The sequence below is a fragment of the Podarcis melisellensis genome (assembly GCF_964234715.1).
Source record: "Podarcis melisellensis genome assembly, chromosome: 10".
Lineage (NCBI taxonomy): Eukaryota > Metazoa > Chordata > Lepidosauria > Squamata > Lacertidae > Podarcis > Podarcis melisellensis.
This window is the reverse complement of record NC_138542.1, coordinates 25,991,314-26,011,573: the sequence shown is the minus strand read 5'-3', so window position 1 is coordinate 26,011,573 and position 20,260 is coordinate 25,991,314. Positions and strand designations below refer to the sequence as shown.

The following is a 20,260-nucleotide window of genomic DNA, read 5'->3' as shown; positions in this document are numbered from 1 at the left end:
CATACCATCTACAGTATACCCTAATATAATGTGTTCAAAGAACTTGTCTAAAGGGGAAAAAAGCACTACAGTGTAGTCTTTTAGAAAATACACAAAGATAGTACTGTGCTATCTAGAATAGGGCACTTGAAAATAGTTACCACCAAATGTAAAGCTTTAGTGCAAAGCTGTTAATTAAGCCAAATCCAAATCAGAAAAGGAGTTAAAAACAAGGCAGTACAACCCTGCAACAGAAGTTTAGGGAGATCTCTGCCATTCCCAAGTATCACACAAAAAGTTCTTGCTTCCTTAGATACAGCACGTTATTTTCCATGTCAACATTACAAATTCCTACTCAACAGAAAAAAACAGAAAACCAGGATTTTATTAATGAATTGTAGGAGCAAAATGCAGAATCAGAACTAGGCATTAATGTTTGCACCCACTCCTCAACACTCTAACCCCTCTCTGAAGTGGAGTGTTTTGATGTTTGTACGTGGGAGAAGAGATGATTGGGTTCCAAGCAGGAAAACCTTGGAAAGCACTGCCTCAGCCTGAGAACAGAGCAAGGCTTAAGAAGTTTGTTAAAAGCTGAAATTGTTATATAAAAAAGCTGAAATTGTTATATGAAAACAATATTGTTATTTCTCAGAGAAACACACAGTGCAAACTATAGAATGCCTAGTTACAGATACAGATAGGTAGCCGTGTTGGTCTGCCATAGTCAAAACAAAAAAAAATTCCTTCCAGTAGCACCTTAAAGACCAACTAAGTTAGTTCTTGGTATGAGCTTTCGTGTGCATGCACACTAGCAGCATAGAGTTCAATGGGTCTTACCCCTAACTGAAGTGGGTATAGGATTTCAGCCATATTTTATTTAATGGAACTTAAATTACACCTTTCATAATGTATGTCCCAGGTCAATTTGCAAATTATGTTTTAAACAAAATAATAAATTTAGAACAACCCTATTAAAAAGCAACCTATAGCATATTATGGGGTGTGTGTGTAACCAAGTCACTGAATTCAATGGGCTTAAATCCAAATTTTGATAAGTGTACTCTCTGTATACTATAGTTGGATTATACTCCATACAATTAAAATAGCAATCAAAGCTGCAAAGTAAAAAGTCACTTACCAACACTATTTTTAAGTACAAACTGTTAAAATACCTCAGAAAATAAGAATGCCTTAACCTGATCCCTGAGAGACAACCAAGTTGGTGATAGGTAAAGGAGGGGTTATTTTACCATGGTTTTGCCAGGATTCCCCCCCCCCCCCACCTCGTGAAATACTAAGAACAGATGACACAGGCGGTGCGGTGAAAAAAAGAGGACCTCTAAATTTAGGCAGGAAACACAGCATGCTTTTAAATCTGTAGACTATAATTGTAAGTCTACAATTTTTACCAGCTGCCCTTAATAGAGAGCCTCCATCAAGACTAACTGGGCAAATTTTAGCACTACTAAAGCCATGGAAACAAAATAAGATGGTGGCTGAATAATACACTGGTCTGGTAGTCAGTTGGCTGCAGCATTCAGGCTACCAGCAAATCCAATGTAGATTGTGAAATACAAGCTAAAGATATGATTAATCTAAAACACATACATCTATCTCCTGGATGCCCAGCTGAATGAGTTGCTCCAAAGAGGAAATTCTGAAAATATAATGGTGAACCCTTCTCCATGAGAACAGCTTGCTTACAGGCACAAGGTTAAACCTTGCCACACAGAAAGAGCTGCATGAAGCTACCATTTGATTCAAGTTAAATGATGGTATTTAACCTTTCCTCCTTTTAGCACTACACAATTAGGTTTGCATCATTAGAACATAAGAGCACCACCAATGATTTTCTAATTGCTATGTTACATAGCACTCTAATTTTTGCATGGTGATGTGCTGGGTTCTTGAAATGTGAAACAGGAAGACTGAAATTCCTCCCCAAAGCCCTGCAAGTTATTTGGTGTTTGCAGAGAAAAAACAACTTATGAGCAGTAACTGCAGTTGCAAGATTTTAGATGAAGGCTTAAGAGCTCTAACCAAAGATGAGATCATCTCTTATATTTCTTCTTCTCCATACCACGGAGAACATTCCTTAAAAATTAATACGTATGACACTAACAACTTTAGAATCTGCACTGAATTTATCTTTCTGTTCTTTCCAAATTACTTACAAGCAAAATGGAACACTCCCCCCCCCTTATTAAGTAGACAGGCATACGTGTGATTTATCACACTTGTATCCCACCTTTTGTTCCTGGAGCTGTATGTCCTACCCCACCCCACCTCCAATTTTATCTTCATAAAACTATGATGGGTCACTCACCATCACAGTTTAATTTGGGTTTACCCAGAAAACTTCATGGCCAAGAGGTATCTTGTTCAACAGGATCAGCCTGGAAGCAGTGGTCACTTAGTCCACCTGACCCTGCCACACTGCCATTTTGATTCATCCAGAATGTAATGTTGTACATAAAGCAAGAACAGTGGAACAATTTGCACAACTGCCTGAGGGACAGATCTCCATCAAGTTGACAAGTCTATCACTCTATGCGTATCTTCAGGTTGTCCAACAGAGAAACTAAATCCTAATTAGCATTAGACAAAGTACACATTACCTTTAGGGCTAGGCATCCCAATATTTTCTTTTGTGAAAACTCTGTTCTGTGAACGACCTCAAACAGTCCACAACTGTTAGCCTTTGCATTTCAGTTCACTGCTACGCACAATGCATACAGACTTAAGAGAATAAAACTTATAGAATTAAGCTGTCACAGCAATGCAGAGTAGAATGGAAAAGTCTCAAAAGGATTCATGACTAACAGCATCAAAAATAAATGTAGCATCTTTTTAAGAAAGGACAGAAACAAAGTCAGACTAAACTGACATGTTTCAGTGCCAAATGATGCTTTCACACAGTAACTTGGAAATATCCAGCTTGTATCATACACATAGACTGGTGTGTGTGTGTGTGCATATATATATATATATATATGCAGGTTTTGGTGTCCTCGGGTGTCTTCCCGTGTAAAAGTTGGGGTGTCTAGGCGACGTTTCGACGAGGTCTCACTCGTCATCTTCAGGCTGGTGCTTTCGGCTTCTTGTTACTGGAACAGAGCAGGATCTCAGTGTTTGAGTTCCTATAAATACTGTTGAGGGGGTGTGGTGTATAGCCTCCAATGTTCTGGGCAGAGAGGAAGTTCCCAGGCTAGTGTGCCTTTTCTTCTTTTGTTCCTTAATTACTTGAGGGATATCTTGAGTGATTTCTTGAGTGATATCCTGAGTACCACTTAGGTGGGTCATTAGGTGTGGATTAGTTGCTAAAGTCTTTGTGTCTTGACCTCTTGAACTTTGTGAAGAGTTTTTCTGAGAAGATGGCTGTACTGCACTTAGTTGTGCTCTGGCTTGGCTTCGTGTATAGGGGCGAGCTGTGGTTTTGTGGCCTGTGTCAGCCAGATCTGTGTAGGGATTGCAGGGGGGTGCAGCATCCGGAGGTGCCACCATGGTTTGGCTACTGGATGGTGTCTGTAATTTATCTGTGGAGAGGGTCTGGGTTTGGGTCTGGTGTGGTTGATTGGTGATAGCGTTCTGTGTGCCTCTGGATCTGGTGTCAGTTTTTGTGGGGAGGGCTAATTTCCAGATGTCTGGCAAGCGGGATGTGTCGTCACGCTTGTTCATGTTGTGAGGGTGTTTCTCTATCTCGATGGCTTCCATGATTATTCTCTTGTGGTGATGTTCCATGTTAAAGAGCAATTTGGAATCTGCAAAATTAATTTCGTGTCCTGTTTCTTTCATGTGTTGGAAAAGAGAGGAAGTTTTTTCTTCTTTTTTGACGGCATTCTTGTGTTCTGCGATACGTGCATTTATTCGTCTGTTTGTTTGTCCAATGTACGTGGCTGGGCAGACTTTGCAGGGTATTTCATAGACCCCTTGGTTTTCCAACTGGATTTTATCCTTGGGGTTTCTGAGGATATTGGCTATTTTTTGGTTGGTGCAAAAGGCTGTTTTGATATTGTGTTTATGGAGGATTTTGCTAATTTTATCTGTAGTGCCCTTGATATAAGGAAGGAGGGCCATGCCATTGTTTTCTTCTGTGTCTTGGTTTTTGGGGGGTGTTTCTTTTTGGATTAGCTTCGTAACCCTGTTTTGCTGGTATCCATTGGCAATTAACACATTTGAGAGATTCTGTAACTCAGTTGTCAAGTGGTCTTTGTCAGCCAGGCGTTTGGTTCTGGAGATGAGAGTCTTGGCTACGGAGTTTATTTGTGCAGGGTGGTGGTGTGATTGTGCACGTAAGTAGCGGTTGGTGTGTGTTTTTTTCCGGTAGATAGTGTGTCCTAGGGAGCCATCAGGTTTTTTGTAGATTAGGACGTCAAGGAAGGGAAGTTGGTTGTTGGCTTCTATTTCCATAGTGAATTGTATTTTGGGGTGTAGGCTGTTGAGATGTGTGAGGAAGCTATCCAGTTTTTCCTTCCCGTGTGGCCAAATTACAAAGGTGTCGTCAACATATCTGAGCCAAAGTTTGGGTTTGTGTTCTGACTTGTCTAAAGCATTGGTTTCAAAGTGTTCCATGTACAGGTTTGCGATGACCGGTGAGAGGGGTGATCCCATAGGTGCTGCCAATGGATACCAGCAAAACAGGGTTACGAAGCTAATCCAAAAAGAAACACCCCCCAAAAACCAAGACACAGAAGAAAACAATGGCATGGCCCTCCTTCCTTATATCAAGGGCACTACAGATAAAATTAGCAAAATCCTCCATAAACACAATATCAAAACAGCCTTTTGCACCAACCAAAAAATAGCCAATATCCTCAGAAACCCCAAGGATAAAATCCAGTTGGAAAACCAAGGGGTCTATGAAATACCCTGCAAAGTCTGCCCAGCCACGTACATTGGACAAACAAACAGACGAATAAATGCACGTATCGCAGAACACAAGAATGCCGTCAAAAAAGAAGAAAAAACTTCCTCTCTTTTCCAACACATGAAAGAAACAGGACACGAAATTAATTTTGCAGATTCCAAATTGCTCTTTAACATGGAACATCACCACAAGAGAATAATCATGGAAGCCATCGAGATAGAGAAACACCCTCACAACATGAACAAGCGTGACGACACATCCCGCTTGCCAGACATCTGGAAATTAGCCCTCCCCACAAAAACTGACACCAGATCCAGAGGCACACAGAACGCTATCACCAATCAACCACACCAGACCCAAACCCAGACCCTCTCCACAGATAAATTACAGACACCATCCAGTAGCCAAACCATGGTGGCACCTCCGGATGCTGCACCCCCCTGCAATCCCTACACAGATCTGGCTGACACAGGCCACAAAACCACAGCTCGCCCCTATACACGAAGCCAAGCCAGAGCACAACTAAGTGCAGTACAGCCATCTTCTCAGAAAAACTCTTCACAAAGTTCAAGAGGTCAAGACACAAAGACTTTAGCAACTAATCCACACCTAATGACCCACCTAAGTGGTACTCAGGATATCACTCAAGAAATCACTCAAGATATCCCTCAAGTAATTAAGGAACAAAAGAAGAAAAGGCACACTAGCCTGGGAACTTCCTCTCTGCCCAGAACATTGGAGGCTATACACCACACCCCCTCAACAGTATTTATAGGAACTCAAACACTGAGATCCTGCTCTGTTCCAGTAACAAGAAGCCGAAAGCACCAGCCTGAAGATGACGAGTGAGACCTCGTCGAAACGTCGCCTAGACACCCCAACTTTTACACGGGAAGACACCCGAGGACACCAAAACCTGCATTCCTGTACCCGTGAAAATCTACGAAAGCAAATATATATATATATATATATATATATATATATATATATGCGCAGGAAACACAACTTATAAATCCCTAAATCAGTGTCCAGCTTTAACAGGAGGCATTCATTAGTGACAACTCTTACCTGATCCATTTGCCATTAAATATTTTAATCTTGTACAGATGGTTGCCAAAGGTACCTAGTCACTGAGCATCAATTTTTTAAAAGGTTTTTTTTTTAAAAAGTATTTATTTGTTTCACATTTATAACCTAATTCCCCCACCCACCACATGTCCAAATTTAAGCATGCAAAGGAATACTAATTATTACAAATGCCTGTGCAAGTGCCTGGTGTATTGAGGGAATAGGATATAGGAATGGTTCATCAGACTGTCTTCCACAGCTAATGAAATAATTAAGGAATATATTCAGGCCGAGATGACCTAGCTAAATTTACGACAGCCAACCACTATATCTCTATCGCAGGACTTTGGAGATCAAACAAGCTCTCTTACAAGTGCCTGATGGGGTAATTGGAAAGGTTAATTGTATAAGTCCAAGTGCAGCTTTTAATCAGACTCTGAACAAAAACTGACTGGATAAGCAGCCAATTCATTTGAGATAAGAAAACCTAAGACACCCTATTCCCTTCAGATAAGGCAGTGCCAATTTGTTATCCCTGGCCTAAAACAGAGAGAGGAGCACCACGTTTAGAAGTCAAATGCAAAGTTATGTCACACAACCTACTTTTACAAAATCTTCAGATCTTGAACGTAAATACACACTAACCTACATATGATATGAAAAAAGACTTAACATTCTTCAATTAGAATAAAGAATCTCAAATGGCATTTTACTCATACCCTGTGGAATACTCAGGCACAGGATTACAATTAAAAACAGTTTTAAAGGAATTGTAGACAGCACACACTGTATCTTATCTGCATTCAACAATAAATTCTTTCATCAATATTTCAGACGGATCCTATGATTAAAAAATGATTTGCTTATCTTTGGGAACTGAATTTGCCAAGCTTATGAAGGGAAGGCAAAATATTTTATTGCCATGTGTATCTTAGAAAAAATGCAAGAAAGCCATGAAGGCTTGATGCGTGGAGTGTACTCAGATTAGTGCATACTTAAATTAGTGTACACTGTCATTTCTAGCTGACAATGTGGCTTTAAGGAGTTTTCAGAGACACCCTTGCTTCTTCATTCACAACTGGGTGCATGGAACAAGGTTTTTTTGTTTTTAGAAACGTTTATAGCAGACACAGCTAAAATATGCCAAGTCATTTCAGGTGCATCATTTCAATTTCAGGAAATGGTTCCTTTCCTACGAAACTGTTCTTCCCCATTTTTCATTCCCATTCCCTCATGAGAGCATCAAGCCGTGAGCTGCCAAATTCCAAAGAGCAATAATGGTTTGGGGAAACAGTCACACTGTGGATATATAAAAAACAACAAGAAGAATGGGAGTATTTATGAGACAACCAGTGTGGTGTAGTGGTTGTAGTGTTGGACTAGGCGTCTGGAGACCAGCATTCAAATCCCCACCTAACTATGAAACTCACTGGGTGAGCTTGGGCCAGTTGTCGTGTTTCAGTCAAACCTACCTCACAGAGTTGTTGTGGGGATTAAGTGAGGAGGGAGAGAACTATGTATGCCACCTTAAGTTCCTTGGAGGAAAAGTTGGGATATGGATGCAATAAATATTTATACAGAAGTAAAAAATAGAGTAAAAATTAGCATGCACAGTGGTCTAGCTGAGTTATAGTCCTGTCCATTAAGCTTGCCCCTTCTGGGATTCTAAGCATAATATATATCAAGAAACAAAGGGTTGTATCCAACCATACTCCAAGTACCGTATTTTTCGCTCTGTAGGATGCACCCGATCATAGGACACACCTTGCTTTAGGGGGGAGCCTCTTCCATTTCTCCTGCCGCTTCACTGAAGGGGCGCTGCGCAGAGAGGGGGAGAATTTTTTTCCCTTGTTCTCCCCCTCTAAAACAAGGTGCGTTCAGTTGCCTTCAGTGAAGGCAGCGAAGTCTTGCTCTCCCGGCTTCAGTAAAAGGAACCCGAAGCCTGTGGAGTGCAGCGGGAACTCGCACTGTGCTCCGAATGCTTCAGGCGGCTATCCCTGAAGCCTGGAGAGTGAGAGGGGTCGGTGTGCACTCTCGCTCTCCAGGCTTCAGCGAAAGCAACGCGAAGCCTCCAGAGCGCGGAGGGAGCTCTCCCTCTGCGCTTCAGAGGCTTCAAGTTGCTATCGCTGAAGCCAAGGAGCCTGCATTCGCTCCATAGGACGCACACACATTTCCCCTTAATTTTTGGAGGGGGAAAAGTGTGTCCTATAGAGCGAAAAATACGGTAGATCTTTTGAAATCAATAGACGCAGCATACTCTGAATAGGACTTCGTTGGATATAACTCAATGGCACACTTAAGAACAGCCCTGCTGATCAGGCCAAAGGTCTATCTAGTCTAGCATTCTGTTCTCACAGTGGCCAACCAGATGGGAAACCTACAGAAGCAGGACTTGAGTGCAACAGCATTCTGCCACTTGTGATTCTTAGAAGCTGGTACAGTATTCCAAGACATGCTGCCTATGATAGTGGAGGTGGAACATAGCCTCTTTATTCTCAATGAATCTGTCTAATCCTTTTTTAAGAAGCCATCCAAGTTGGTGGCCTTATAGCCAATTAAAATAAGAACCACCCTGCTGGATAAACCAAAAAGTTCATCTAGCTGAGAAGGGGACAAGCAGGAATTGAAGGCAAGAATTCTCTCCCAGGGTTGCTCCCCAGGCAACTGGTCTACGGAGGCAGAATGTTTCTGAACTTGGAAACTGTATACAGGTGGGAATCATTTTAGGCACATCTGATTGATGCACAGGTCCTTTTGGAGCCAGAAGGCAGTGGATCAGGGGCAGGCCTGAACAGGAAGGAAGGAGATTTTCAAGGGTGACATGCAAGGCATTCATGGGGTTTATGAATAAACACAACTTGAGAGCGTTTGAAATCCCCCATTGCCACTTTAGCGTATCAGAATGAACCATGATTAGCACTCTTTTTTAGAGTTATCTTAAACACTGGTACTGAAGTCATGTTGACTGCTAACTGGAGTATACAAAAAAAAAAAATTTGTATCTGAAGAAGTGTGCATGCACACGAAAGCTCATACCAAGAACTAACTTAGTTGGTCTTTAAGGTGCTACTGGAAGGAATTTTTTTTGTTTTGACTATGGCAGACCAACACGGCTACCTATCTGTAACTGGAGTATGGGCCAGTCTTGCCAGACTCTGGGGTTGTGCGCCCATCTCACTTAAGAGGCCAGGGGCCAGCGCTGTCCGGAGACACTTCCGGGTCACGTGGCCAGCGTGACATCGCTGCTCTGGCGAGCCAGAGCCGCACACGGAAACGCCGTTTACCTTCCCGCTGGTAAGCGGTCCCTATTTATCTACTTGCACCCGGAGGTGCTTTCGAACTGCTAGGTTGGCAGGCACTGGGACCGAGCAGTGGGAGCGCACCCCGCCGCAGGGATTCGAACCGCCGACCTTTCGATCGGCAAGTCCTAGGCGCTGAGGCTTTAACCCACAGCGCCACCTGCGTCCCATACAAAGTTACACAAGGTTAAAACTCAAGTCTTTGAGCAATTCAGGCACAGAACATGAGGCACATGAGTAAACCTGTTTATTTTATTTTTACCAGTAACTAGACTAGGCTTAGTATACATATCACTAAATAAATCATACAGTACTATGAACATATAAGAAATCATGTGACAAATTTATTTTCTTACTTTCAAGACATGAGTTTGTGTTGTTTTTAGACAGGGAATTACTCTGGAATAGAACCTTTGAACTTAAAAATTCTGAAAAATATAAGTAGGTTGCTACTGTAGACCTTACCGTAATCAGCCAAATACTGATAATGTAAACTGGATAAAATATTGAGACCCAATGCACAATATACAAAGCATTTTAACATTATTTTAAAATACAAAAAAATTGTTGACATGCACAGACTTTGTGATAGGGCAATTAAATTGCCATTAAATAGACGGGATGGCATTTAGTGGCAGTGCCAAGAACCTGTAGAATACTGCAGGTTTATAATACATTGCAATCCAATCTGATATCAGAGTAGTTTTATTTATTCTGGCGTAAGTGCTTTGTAGAGCAGGCTGCCCAGTTGGTTTGTTTCCTCTTACATCAAAAACATTTTTAGTTAACAAGTAAACCACATTTTGTTTTTGTCAACATGATTTTGGTCTGCATTTCCAACACATAACAAAATTTGTGTCCCATAATTGTCACAAATTTAGGCAGACCCTAACGAATGTCAGATAAAAAAACCAAGCCATACCAGAATTGTACTTCTGAGGAAGTTTAGGAAAAGATATCCAATAAAATCTACAGTCAAGAACTGAAAAAAAAAACAGACATGAATCCCTAGATTCCACTGCATAAGTAGAATGCACCTCCACCAATGCAAAAAGGTGTGCAAAGGTCATCATTACCCTCATCTGAATCCTGCAGAAATCTACCTTCAATCTAGCCCAGGGCTCTAGATTGGGGGAACAGGAGGGGAAAGAATAAGAGATTGTGGCAACTTCCCTGTCTGCTTTAAGTGCCATTGGTGTGTCACTGCTGACTGAAGTACTTTCCCCCAGCCTATCATGTTCATTATAATCACAAGTAATTACATAATGACTAATAAATGTTGATCCCTTTTAGCACAGAACGGATTTCTGAAACAAGGTCCACACCAGAGACTTTACAAACTTTACATATTCACAATTTGGAAATAATTGGAAGCCCTTCGTACATGTCAGATTTTAATCTTATCCAGTCGTTAAATTTCTGCAAAGTTGTTTTCTCCTGGGCTAATATTTTAGCAGCTTTTTTCAGTTTTTCTTCATTTCTTTCTAAATACCGGATGCCATCAGTCCTCAACTGATTCAGCTTTTCTTTGCGATTTTCATCCAGAGCTATATCTTCATTCATCATAGGATTAAATCTGAAGTAGGTGTCTGAAGGCAGAAGGGCATCCAGCATAGTGTGGACTTCTAGTTTTAAAACCAACACAAGAAAAACAAAACGTTAGTTTGGGAAGACACATGCAAACTTTACTTAAGAATGAGGAAAAGGTTGAGGTGTAGCACCTGCTCCCCAAATTTAAAGAGGTATCTACTTACCATTGTCTTACTTATCAATGATGGCAGCCTTACTTTAAAAATATTTATTTGAAAGTAAAACAGTTGTTTTAAAATAAAGCACAGTCTAAGGGAAGCATGCTTCAGCCTGGAATGTGGTACTCAAATAAACTTGGTCAGTAAGTACGTGTACCTGTGGCACTCAATAGTCCATGGTGCTCATTTGTTACTGAAATTTATACACATAAATGTGATATAGATGCATACCCAATTATTTCTGTTTAGAACATTTTTACATACAGCTCTTCATTCTAGGAAGCCAGGTAACATGAGGCCATATCCGCACAATGAACCAAACATTACCTGGCCCACTGCCACCGCATGGGGCCCACCTTATTTCTGGGATTTTAAGATGTTTTAATGATGTAACTGCCCTGGGACATTAGGGTAAAGGGTAGAATGAGGAATAATAATAATAATAATAATAATAATAATAATAATAATAATAATAATGTATTTTTAAGCAGCCAACTCACAGGAAATAATGTATCTTCACCTTTTGACTTTTCTGTTTAGAAGTGAATATTTCACGGTGACATTACTGGCTATGGCTATGTATGTAACTAACCAATCATTACAACAACCCCAGAAGCAGAAAATCACATAATGCCTAGCCCACCATTTGACCAGAAAATCAGAACTCCTTTCATTGTATTCTGACTCCCGTAAATGGGGCAAAAGAGGCTCAGCTGTTACACAATAAATTTTAAAGCCAGGCGATTGTCAACAGCAAGGCACTTCTCTGGCCACAGGAATACAATTTTGGGATTTGGGACACCTTCTGAGTAGCCAAATCCTTGCTGAAATGCTACACCTGGCCCTTTAAGTAATAATAGTAGTAATCATCATCATCATCATCATCATCATAAACAGATCTAGAGCAACAGGAGTGAGACACAGTTCTCTTCCCCGGCTCTTCTATGGTCTATGCTAGCCTTTCCCAATATGGTGCCTTCCTTGTGTTGCTAGGTTACAGCTCCCATCAGTCCAAGCCAGCATGGAAGGGGATGCGAGTTGTGGTCCAAAACATATGGACGCCACCAAGATGGCCTTTCTCATAAAATATCTTATATGGATTTCACACTAAAAACAATTACACAACTTCACTTTTAAAAGTCACCTGTTTTAAATTAGTGCCTCTCTTCACAGCAACACAACACGACTATGCAATTTATCTTCTGGTGGTATTCTGTATCAATCCCAGAAGGTTTTCAGCTTTAAAAGAGGCAATGTGTTGCTGGTTCAAGTCAAACAAGTCCTTAAAAATAATTTAGATGAATGTGCAGAATGGAGGGAGATAGTGCTTTTCCACCAATATAAAAATAGGAGATTTAGAATTATGTTGCTACTTAACCACTACTCCCAGCATGCTCAAACCTATACCAGTCCTTGCCACGATTATTTTAATGCTCATTCTGGCATCCCTCCTGAATTTCAAGGCAAGCAACACCTCCATCAGCACTATGGCCCATTTTTAGATATGATGTATTCATCAATCAAAGAGAGCTTAATAACAGCATAATCAAGGTACAGTCTCAAGCAGTTAATTTAAATGCATATTTGGCATGCTTTATCATCAGCTGCCAGCACAATCCTTATTCACCAAATATCCAGTGCAATATATTAGTCTGACAAAAAGGCTAAACCTTAAATGTATCAAACACACAGACTCACACACAGACTGATTTAACACAATGCATTCTAATTCTCTTTTTATGCTGGCTTTGTATATGAACTAAACCCCAAATCCTCACATGGATGGCGGGAGATAGGGATTAACAAAATAATCTCAATTTGAACAAAGATTATGAAACATGCCCTTGATGGAAACAGAATGTCCTTTGATGTTTTGACTACTGGTAAATCATTTTTAAAAAATATCCATGTATGCTATGCTATTCCTAATCATGAAAACCTGCATTTTAACTCTCCAAAGAGCTACGAAAAGGCATAATACGAAAACAAAACAACCTTAGCCAGTAGGTACCAACCTTCAGTATCAGTGGCACTGCTGATGACATTAGTCAATTTAGCTTTCAGACTTGTATAGGTGACGTTAGGTTTCCCTTCATTTTCATATCGACCTGTTCCCAGGGATATTACACACTGCAGTGGAACATTTGGCCAAAGACACTTGCATTCGTGCACTGCTAAAGCTGTGGGATTATTTAAAAGCAGGCCTCCATCCTGTGAATAATAAAAAAGGAAGAAAAGCAAGGGGTTTGAGCCATTCATAACTATAGGCGTATCATTAAAATATTACAAGATTCAAATAAAAAGTCCCAGTGTTCTGTTTTTATTCGCTTTCTGCCAATACTGAAGCAAGGAAGCTACTTAAAATATACTGCTGCTGTACATGCTCAATTTAATTAGTAATGCTACTCTATGGATTCTATGTGACTGGTAAATTTTGTTTCTAAACATGTACGGTATCAATAGCTTTAGGTAATTTAAACTAAGTAAAATATATACATTAATATTAAACAATCATTCCTTTGATGAAAGCCTCAGGCAGACAGAACAGCCATAGCTTTAGATGAGAGCACAAAACTGTTGAACTATGGAGGCTTCAGTCTACTAGTAGAGGGTACTGCTCTGTTCAGGGTACCCGTCACTCCGTTGCCCTAAGTTCTTCTTCTTTTTCTTCCCAGCACAATGGCCAGCAATTCTGCGCCTACAAGCATGCTCAGTCCTCACTGGTCTACTCTAAAGCATACGTCCAATGCTTTAAATTTTAATCATAATAAAACAGATATTGAATCAGTTTGTACATCAACTACTGCATGGACACTTCTTTTGCACATAGATTGATTGTAGTTATGTTTACTACAAGCCTAGAATATAAGCCAAATAGCCTTTTCAGACGTTTTATTTCTACTAGTTCAACAGGACCTATGTTGAGCCTTTCAGAAACCAACAAAAAAAATTTGTTTTGCAGGGAGTGCTTGTAGCCTTTTAGCAGCTGGCAACAGAATCATATTTTAGTGGTACAAGACACTGCAAACAAACATTTCCACATAAAATATTAAAGAGTTCTTCGTGCACAAATACATAAATTGTCTGCTGAAACCCTGCTGGAGCTATAGTTGTGCCTCCTATCCTCCAGCAAAAAAGCAAAAAAAAAATTAATAATCTTGCATCCTAGTGTGATGGGAGTAGCTTTTCTCTAATAATGGCATTGACATTTTTTGAGGGAGGGGGCAGAACTACCCATACAACCAACTGCAGGTATTGCTGTCTATGAAACGGGCTCTGAAATTTAGATCACTTTCCCCCTTGAGATTGTAATATGCAAAACCAAATTCTGTTTCCAAAGGCATGCAAAGACAAGTGTTGTTGGTTTTTCTATGGGACTAAATAATTTTTTTAACTGTTCTAATTCTAAATTTATCACATCACAACACAAGAATATCCAAATCACATCTACTTAATATATTGTTCAAACTGCAGTCCAATGAATTCTTTATTGAAAACAGAAACTCTCTTTTTCCCCAGCTGCAGTAGATAAAGTAGGATGCAGATCATTGGCCTGTTGAGAAAGTCCTTTGATTAAGCTTTCAATACAATCTACAAAAGGTTTTTTGAACTCTTTCTGGACCAATTAGTATATTGTGCCTTCAGCAGAAGTAAGAAGAACAGTAGCCTCTTAGAGCACATTTTAAAATTTTGGCTAAAATCAGATTTTGCCTCAGCACCCATAGTAAACACTGTGTTTGTGCTATGAATAAGTCTACTGAATTCAGTTTAATACCCTGGTTCTTTTAAAGCTGAAGATAGTAAATATTAGCAGCAGCATCCACTTGGGATATGTAACATTTAATTTTAAGCAGACCAGATTCATATAACTCTACATCATATGTGCTACAACAGTCTAAAGGCATGATCCTGCAAAGACCTTTTAAGGCCTACTGATGGCAAAAAGTCACATTCCACCCGACAGTTGTGAAAGGGACCGGAAAGACAGCTAAGGCCTCTTGGTCAGCCTGGCTAGGGCCAACTGCCACTAGGGCTGCCCCTAATGAAACTGACCCCACCAGTGGCCATTCTGTCTGGGTTCCCACAGCAGCACCACATGGTACAATGCTACGAGTTTTAAGAAGCATGTAAAACTATCAAATCCTAATGTATTTTCATTATATAGAACACAGGAAAACCTAAAAGCTACACAGCTTTCATATGAGCTTGTTAAATGGATGTTTCCGTCTGCAAAAGGCAGATGGCCAACTTGTGCTCAAAAGGGCAAACAAGAGTTCACAAAAGCTCAGTTTTGAACATTTAACGTATTGCGGCTTTGCTTATGCTCTAACCGCAGTTTCTATTTGCTTTTGTAAATACAGAACATAACTGAGGATCTGTTTAACCACAGTTTGGTCATTTGTTTAACGCTTTGCATCGCTAAAGGTTAAAGCCGAGTTTAAAATTTCAGACGAGTAGACCAACCACATAATGGCATCTTTAAATCTCATATCCCTAGATACTTTAAAGTGTAGAAAAAGTGTTATGATGGATGCCCGTCTCTTTGAACTGAATGATCTAGCAACAGCCATATGAAGTGTATGCACAAGCCTTGGATTTTATTCAACTGCGTGGCAACTGGCCAAAACTGACAAGCACTTCATTCCATTTATTCTCTTTTCACTTCTCATGTTGCCTTTCCTTGCCCTCTATTTTGTCTTCCCTGCTCCCTATTTATTCTTATTCCAACTGCAAGTTTCTCTCTTCACTAGTCCCCAAATATACATGAGCCACCCCTGCCTCTCTTTGTACTCTTGCATTCTTACATTGATCCCTTGCCCTGCTGTTGCCATAAGCACACTGGGAACATTTAAAATGTTTTATGCCACTTTTGGCTGTGAATTAAATTCAAATTTAATGCTTTGACAAAAAAAGAAAAAAGTATTTGACAGCTATTGCAATCGTCAACACAGAGCTTTGATCTCCAGGCCCTTTCTGGTATAAAAGTATCTGCTTATTTTTAGATTGCGACTTCTAAATGTCAGACTGGCAACTGCCAAAGGAATTTATCTATGCCATTTTTTTATTATTACTTAAGAACTTTTTTTTAAGTGTGAAATAAACAAATTATGGGGCAGAACACTGTCACTTCTAACTTAGCTTTGTTTGTTCCTTGCCAGATCAAAGACAAGGTTTTCCTTTCTCTTTCTCTCTTTTTTAAAAAAGAAGTTCCATGTTACGTGCTTTACTCAAAACATGTACATGGCAGTAGAGAGACAGAAGCCTAAAAGTTAAATTCCCCTGAGATCCATGCTTTAAAAACTTGCATTTCTTCCTTTAAGAACTATCCTGATTTCCTTCTCCATTTCTCACAAAGTGCTGCAGACCTCCCTGCTGTTCATGGTGGGTGATGGGGAGAACATTACTTAATATGCATGATTTTTAGACGTTGCTGGGAATTTTACCAGTTGTCTTCTTTAAGATTTCAGAGCTCATACACTCAAGAAAATAAATTCTATTCTTCCTATTTAGTATTTTACCACCTAGTCTAGGACAACTGGTGGCAGCACTTTTTGGAACGTTCTGTTGGTACTGGAATATTTGGTACTGTAACAAGTGGCATCAGGACACCTTTGGCAACAAAAACCAGGGCAAAATACATCCATCCTAAACTCAACAGGAGACTACTAATTAAGACTTTAAAATCTTGTTACTCATTTTCAACAGCACTGTACAGTACATGTAAAGCCTATTGTGCATTTTCTTTTTCAATAAAAAGCCGGAATTTCAAGTTACACTGTACCAGGCACTTTCTTCCTTTTCCTAAAACACAGGTTTTTTTTACTTTGACACAGTGAAGTTATGTGAACTGAGTCCCATGGCACTGAAAGATGCAATTTAGCAAAGCCAATTCCAATACTTGGAGTTTGCTAGCTCCATAGCAACCATTTCACCTCAATGCCTGCGCAGACATGCTTTGCATTTCGAGTTCATTTTCACAGACTTGCTCTGTTTACCTTCATTGTGCTTGTGAAAAAGAAAACTCCAAACTAGCCAAGGGAATATTCACTTACACAATTGTTCTATTTAAAAATTAAATTTAGCATTGAAATATGAATATTGAGCTTCTGCTATATGCAGAAGGGGTTTTTAAAATTGCTGTCTTCTGAGAATTTTAGCACTTTCTTTTGTCTGATAAATAGAGGATGGAACAGTCAAGGTAAAGAATGATAACAGAAGCGTTAATGGAATGACATTCTTTGTTACATGAGCATCTTTCAATCACACCACTGAATTGTGGATTTTTATTTATATAAACAAATTAAGACTGATCTTTAACATTTATTGGTATGCCTTGGACTCCCATAAAAGTTGTGTGTTCAATAAACACTCACTTAGCACAAAAGATGTGCTTTTGCATCACTTAAGACTTACAGCTATTTCTATATTATTTAAAATGGGAATTAATACTTGAACAAGAGCAGAAAAATGACACCACCACAATACTAAACAGAAAAGAGCATTTCAGGGAAAAGAAAGGACATTAGTTCAGGTTGTCTTTAAAACTGGGCAAAGCCAAAGTCTCTACTTAACTGTCTTAGCTACAGAGTTCTAGTTTCCACTCCCTGTTCACTAGTGTTACCAAATCACAGTTTGGTGACACCTTTGTAGTCCCTGGAGTTCCAAGTTCACACCTCTCTCATTTTTGATGGCAAGCACAATATTGCCTCTAAACAGATGAGTGAGGAATAAAAAGCATCTCTGGACTACACTGCAAAGAGGTATTAAGGGTACCAAAACCATGTCTGGGTTAGCAGCTGACAATCCCATCCCAATTCCATAGCTGCCCTCAACGCACACAGTTCTATTCCCTGCCAATTTCCAGTACTGGAATTTAATACCATGGCAGAAAGGCATGGGAGACATTCCTGGGAGAAAGCACTCTTATCATGTTCCAGTATTCATACCCAGCTTAAGTCCTGTTACTAGAAAATGGCCAAGGAGATGAAATCAAGCACCCTTAGCTCCATGCCACAAATAGTAGAAGGTCCCACCCACCCCTCTCCATGTCTATCAATTTTTAAAAACTTGAGCCCGTGATATGATAGAAATGCTTCTTGTGTTTTGTTAATCTCCAATGATATTTCAAAAATTATCCTACGTATCTGACACAGTGATCCTAAGAGTGAAGCATGGGCATAACAGGACAGACCTTGCATAAAACCTTAAAATTCTCATGTGGATATAAAGTCAATTGATAAAGGCAAGAGAAGGGAACAAAAACAATATTTAATTGTACATTTGTTGGAAACAGGCTCCCATTTACTGTTATGAAACGAAAGCTGTGAAAACATTTCAGCAAAGGTCGCACTCTTCCTTGTCCTATATACTCGTCCTGATACAATTGTTTTACACATATGGAATTATTTAATCATTCTTAATTTTTGTTATGTATGGAGTCCTTTTTACATATGGAGGTTTATTATTATCTTCTTTTTTAACCGTGAAATTGTTTCAAGGTATTTTATGGGAAGCAATTCATAAAAGGACTCAAAGAAATACAAGTTGCGACAAAATTATATTGGGCTTGCTTGCCAAAAGAATTAATTCTTCTTCGTGTCAGGAGCCAGTTGCCAATCTGTACGGCAGAGGAACATATAACACTAATCCAGGGTAGCTAGGAGGATGCTTTCCAGATGCAGTTGAACTACAGTCCCATCATCCCTGACCACTGGCTGCGGCTGCTCAGAGTTGCTGGACTCTCCTTCATTGGGGGATTTTAAGCAGAGGTTGGATGGTCATCTGCCATGGATGCTTTAGCTGAGATTCCTGCATTGCAGGGGGTTGGACTAGATGGCCCTTGTGGGTCCCTTCCAATTCTATGATTCCATGAAGCCCAACACCTGGAAAAGTATCTATCAAACACCAGTATGAAAATGAGTTTGGTTGTGTAACACACAGTCAATGCAGGAAGTGTTCTAAGCAGATGGCAGATTATAAAAGGTGTTACAAAGAGAAAAATACTGGCAGCTGTTGCAGCGACTGTGACAATAAAATTTAAGTACAGCAATCCAGTGTCTTGTACCATGCAGGGAGCTCTGAGAACAAGAGAAGGGGAGTGGATTGGAAGGTTTTACTACATCCTAAGTGGTCTGATCTCACCCCCTCCCCATTCTTCCAGAGAAATACTTTTTCAAGCACAGGAGGAAATAAATCAGGGCTTTGGGAAAAACAACAACAAAGCAGCATATCTATACTATCCTGCTTGCCTGGAAGATAATGCTTCCCAAGATTTGTTCTGAAGCACTGTTCACTTCTGAGTCAAAATAAAAAAACCCCCAAAATACAAAATGTTCCTCGCTGCGGAAGTTAAGTCTTCATGAGTTGGAAGGTAACAGGAACTGTGACCCTTAAATGTAACAGTTGAAAACAGCTCTTGAGTAAAGCCTATTCTCTTTGTATCACAAGCCCCCTTTTAAAATCTGAACAGCACAGGGTTTTCCTATGCTTTTAGCAGCTGCTTGCAACATTTTGAGAGATGTAGCATTTCCCCCCTTTTATCTACTTGTTTCATATACCACAGAATCCCAGCCCTGCCACAATCCAGAGATCACTGATCATTATTTATACCTCCCGGTGGGTGGTATTTCAGTCTATACTGACTAATTGCTGTCTGGGTTGTTGAGAAAGTTCACTGGCCACAACAGTTCTATTTATTGACAGGTCGGAAGGAGCAGCGTCTGTAACACTCTTTGCATCAATCTGCATGTGCTACGGGAATGCAGATTCTCTTAACTTCTCCTTCCTCAAAACCAATGTGAACCATACAAGCCTAGGAGTGCATGCATTAAGTATGTTAAGAAAAATGTATAAAATATGCTAAGTGATGCAATAATGAATAATGATATGCCTTGCATGGTCATTTGTCATGCTGGCTGAGGCTGTTGGGAGCTGGAGTCCAATGATATTTGGATAGCCACAGGTTTCCCAGCCCTGCCATATAGAACTAACCACCACGTATCCTTAAGCTTTTCTTCAGAAACCACCGTTTGTAAACATCACTTGCTTTTAAACAAAACTGCTACCTACTACAAAAAGCAAAAAGCAAACATGAACAATTTGATAACAGAAACTAGCAGGAAAATAAATTAAGTAGCGACAGAGACAAGTATTAACAACAAATATCTCTTAAGAGCTTCATCATTCAGAGTGCCTTCAGGTGTCTCTGGAGAAGCCATTGCGTAAAGCTGGCATTGCCACCAAAGAAGTCCTCTTCAGACAGACTCCTGCTGAGCTTCAGTCAACAAGGGCACTCAGAG

At 40.0% G+C, this 20,260-nt stretch overlaps 1 protein-coding gene across 4 annotated transcripts in view; it reads right to left on the bottom strand.

Moving 5' to 3' along the window:
* Window positions 1-9,443: 9,443 nt before the first annotated feature.
* The window catches only part of PNPLA8 (patatin like domain 8, phospholipase A2), a 33,647-nt gene continuing 22,830 nt past the window's right edge, over window positions 9,444-20,260 (bottom strand). For 3 of the 4 annotated variants that reach the window (XM_081928966.1, XM_081928964.1, XM_081928965.1), the window contains exons 9-10: window positions 12,977-13,172; window positions 9,444-10,838 (exon numbers count right to left, since the gene is read on the bottom strand). In XM_081928966.1, the coding sequence (XP_081785092.1) occupies window positions 10,564-10,838; window positions 12,977-13,172 (471 nt within the window). In that variant the 3' untranslated portion in view covers window positions 9,444-10,563. Of the gene's footprint in view, window positions 10,839-12,875; window positions 12,901-12,942; window positions 13,173-20,260 lie in introns of those variants that run through there. The other variant, XM_081928967.1, reaches the window with a different exon arrangement.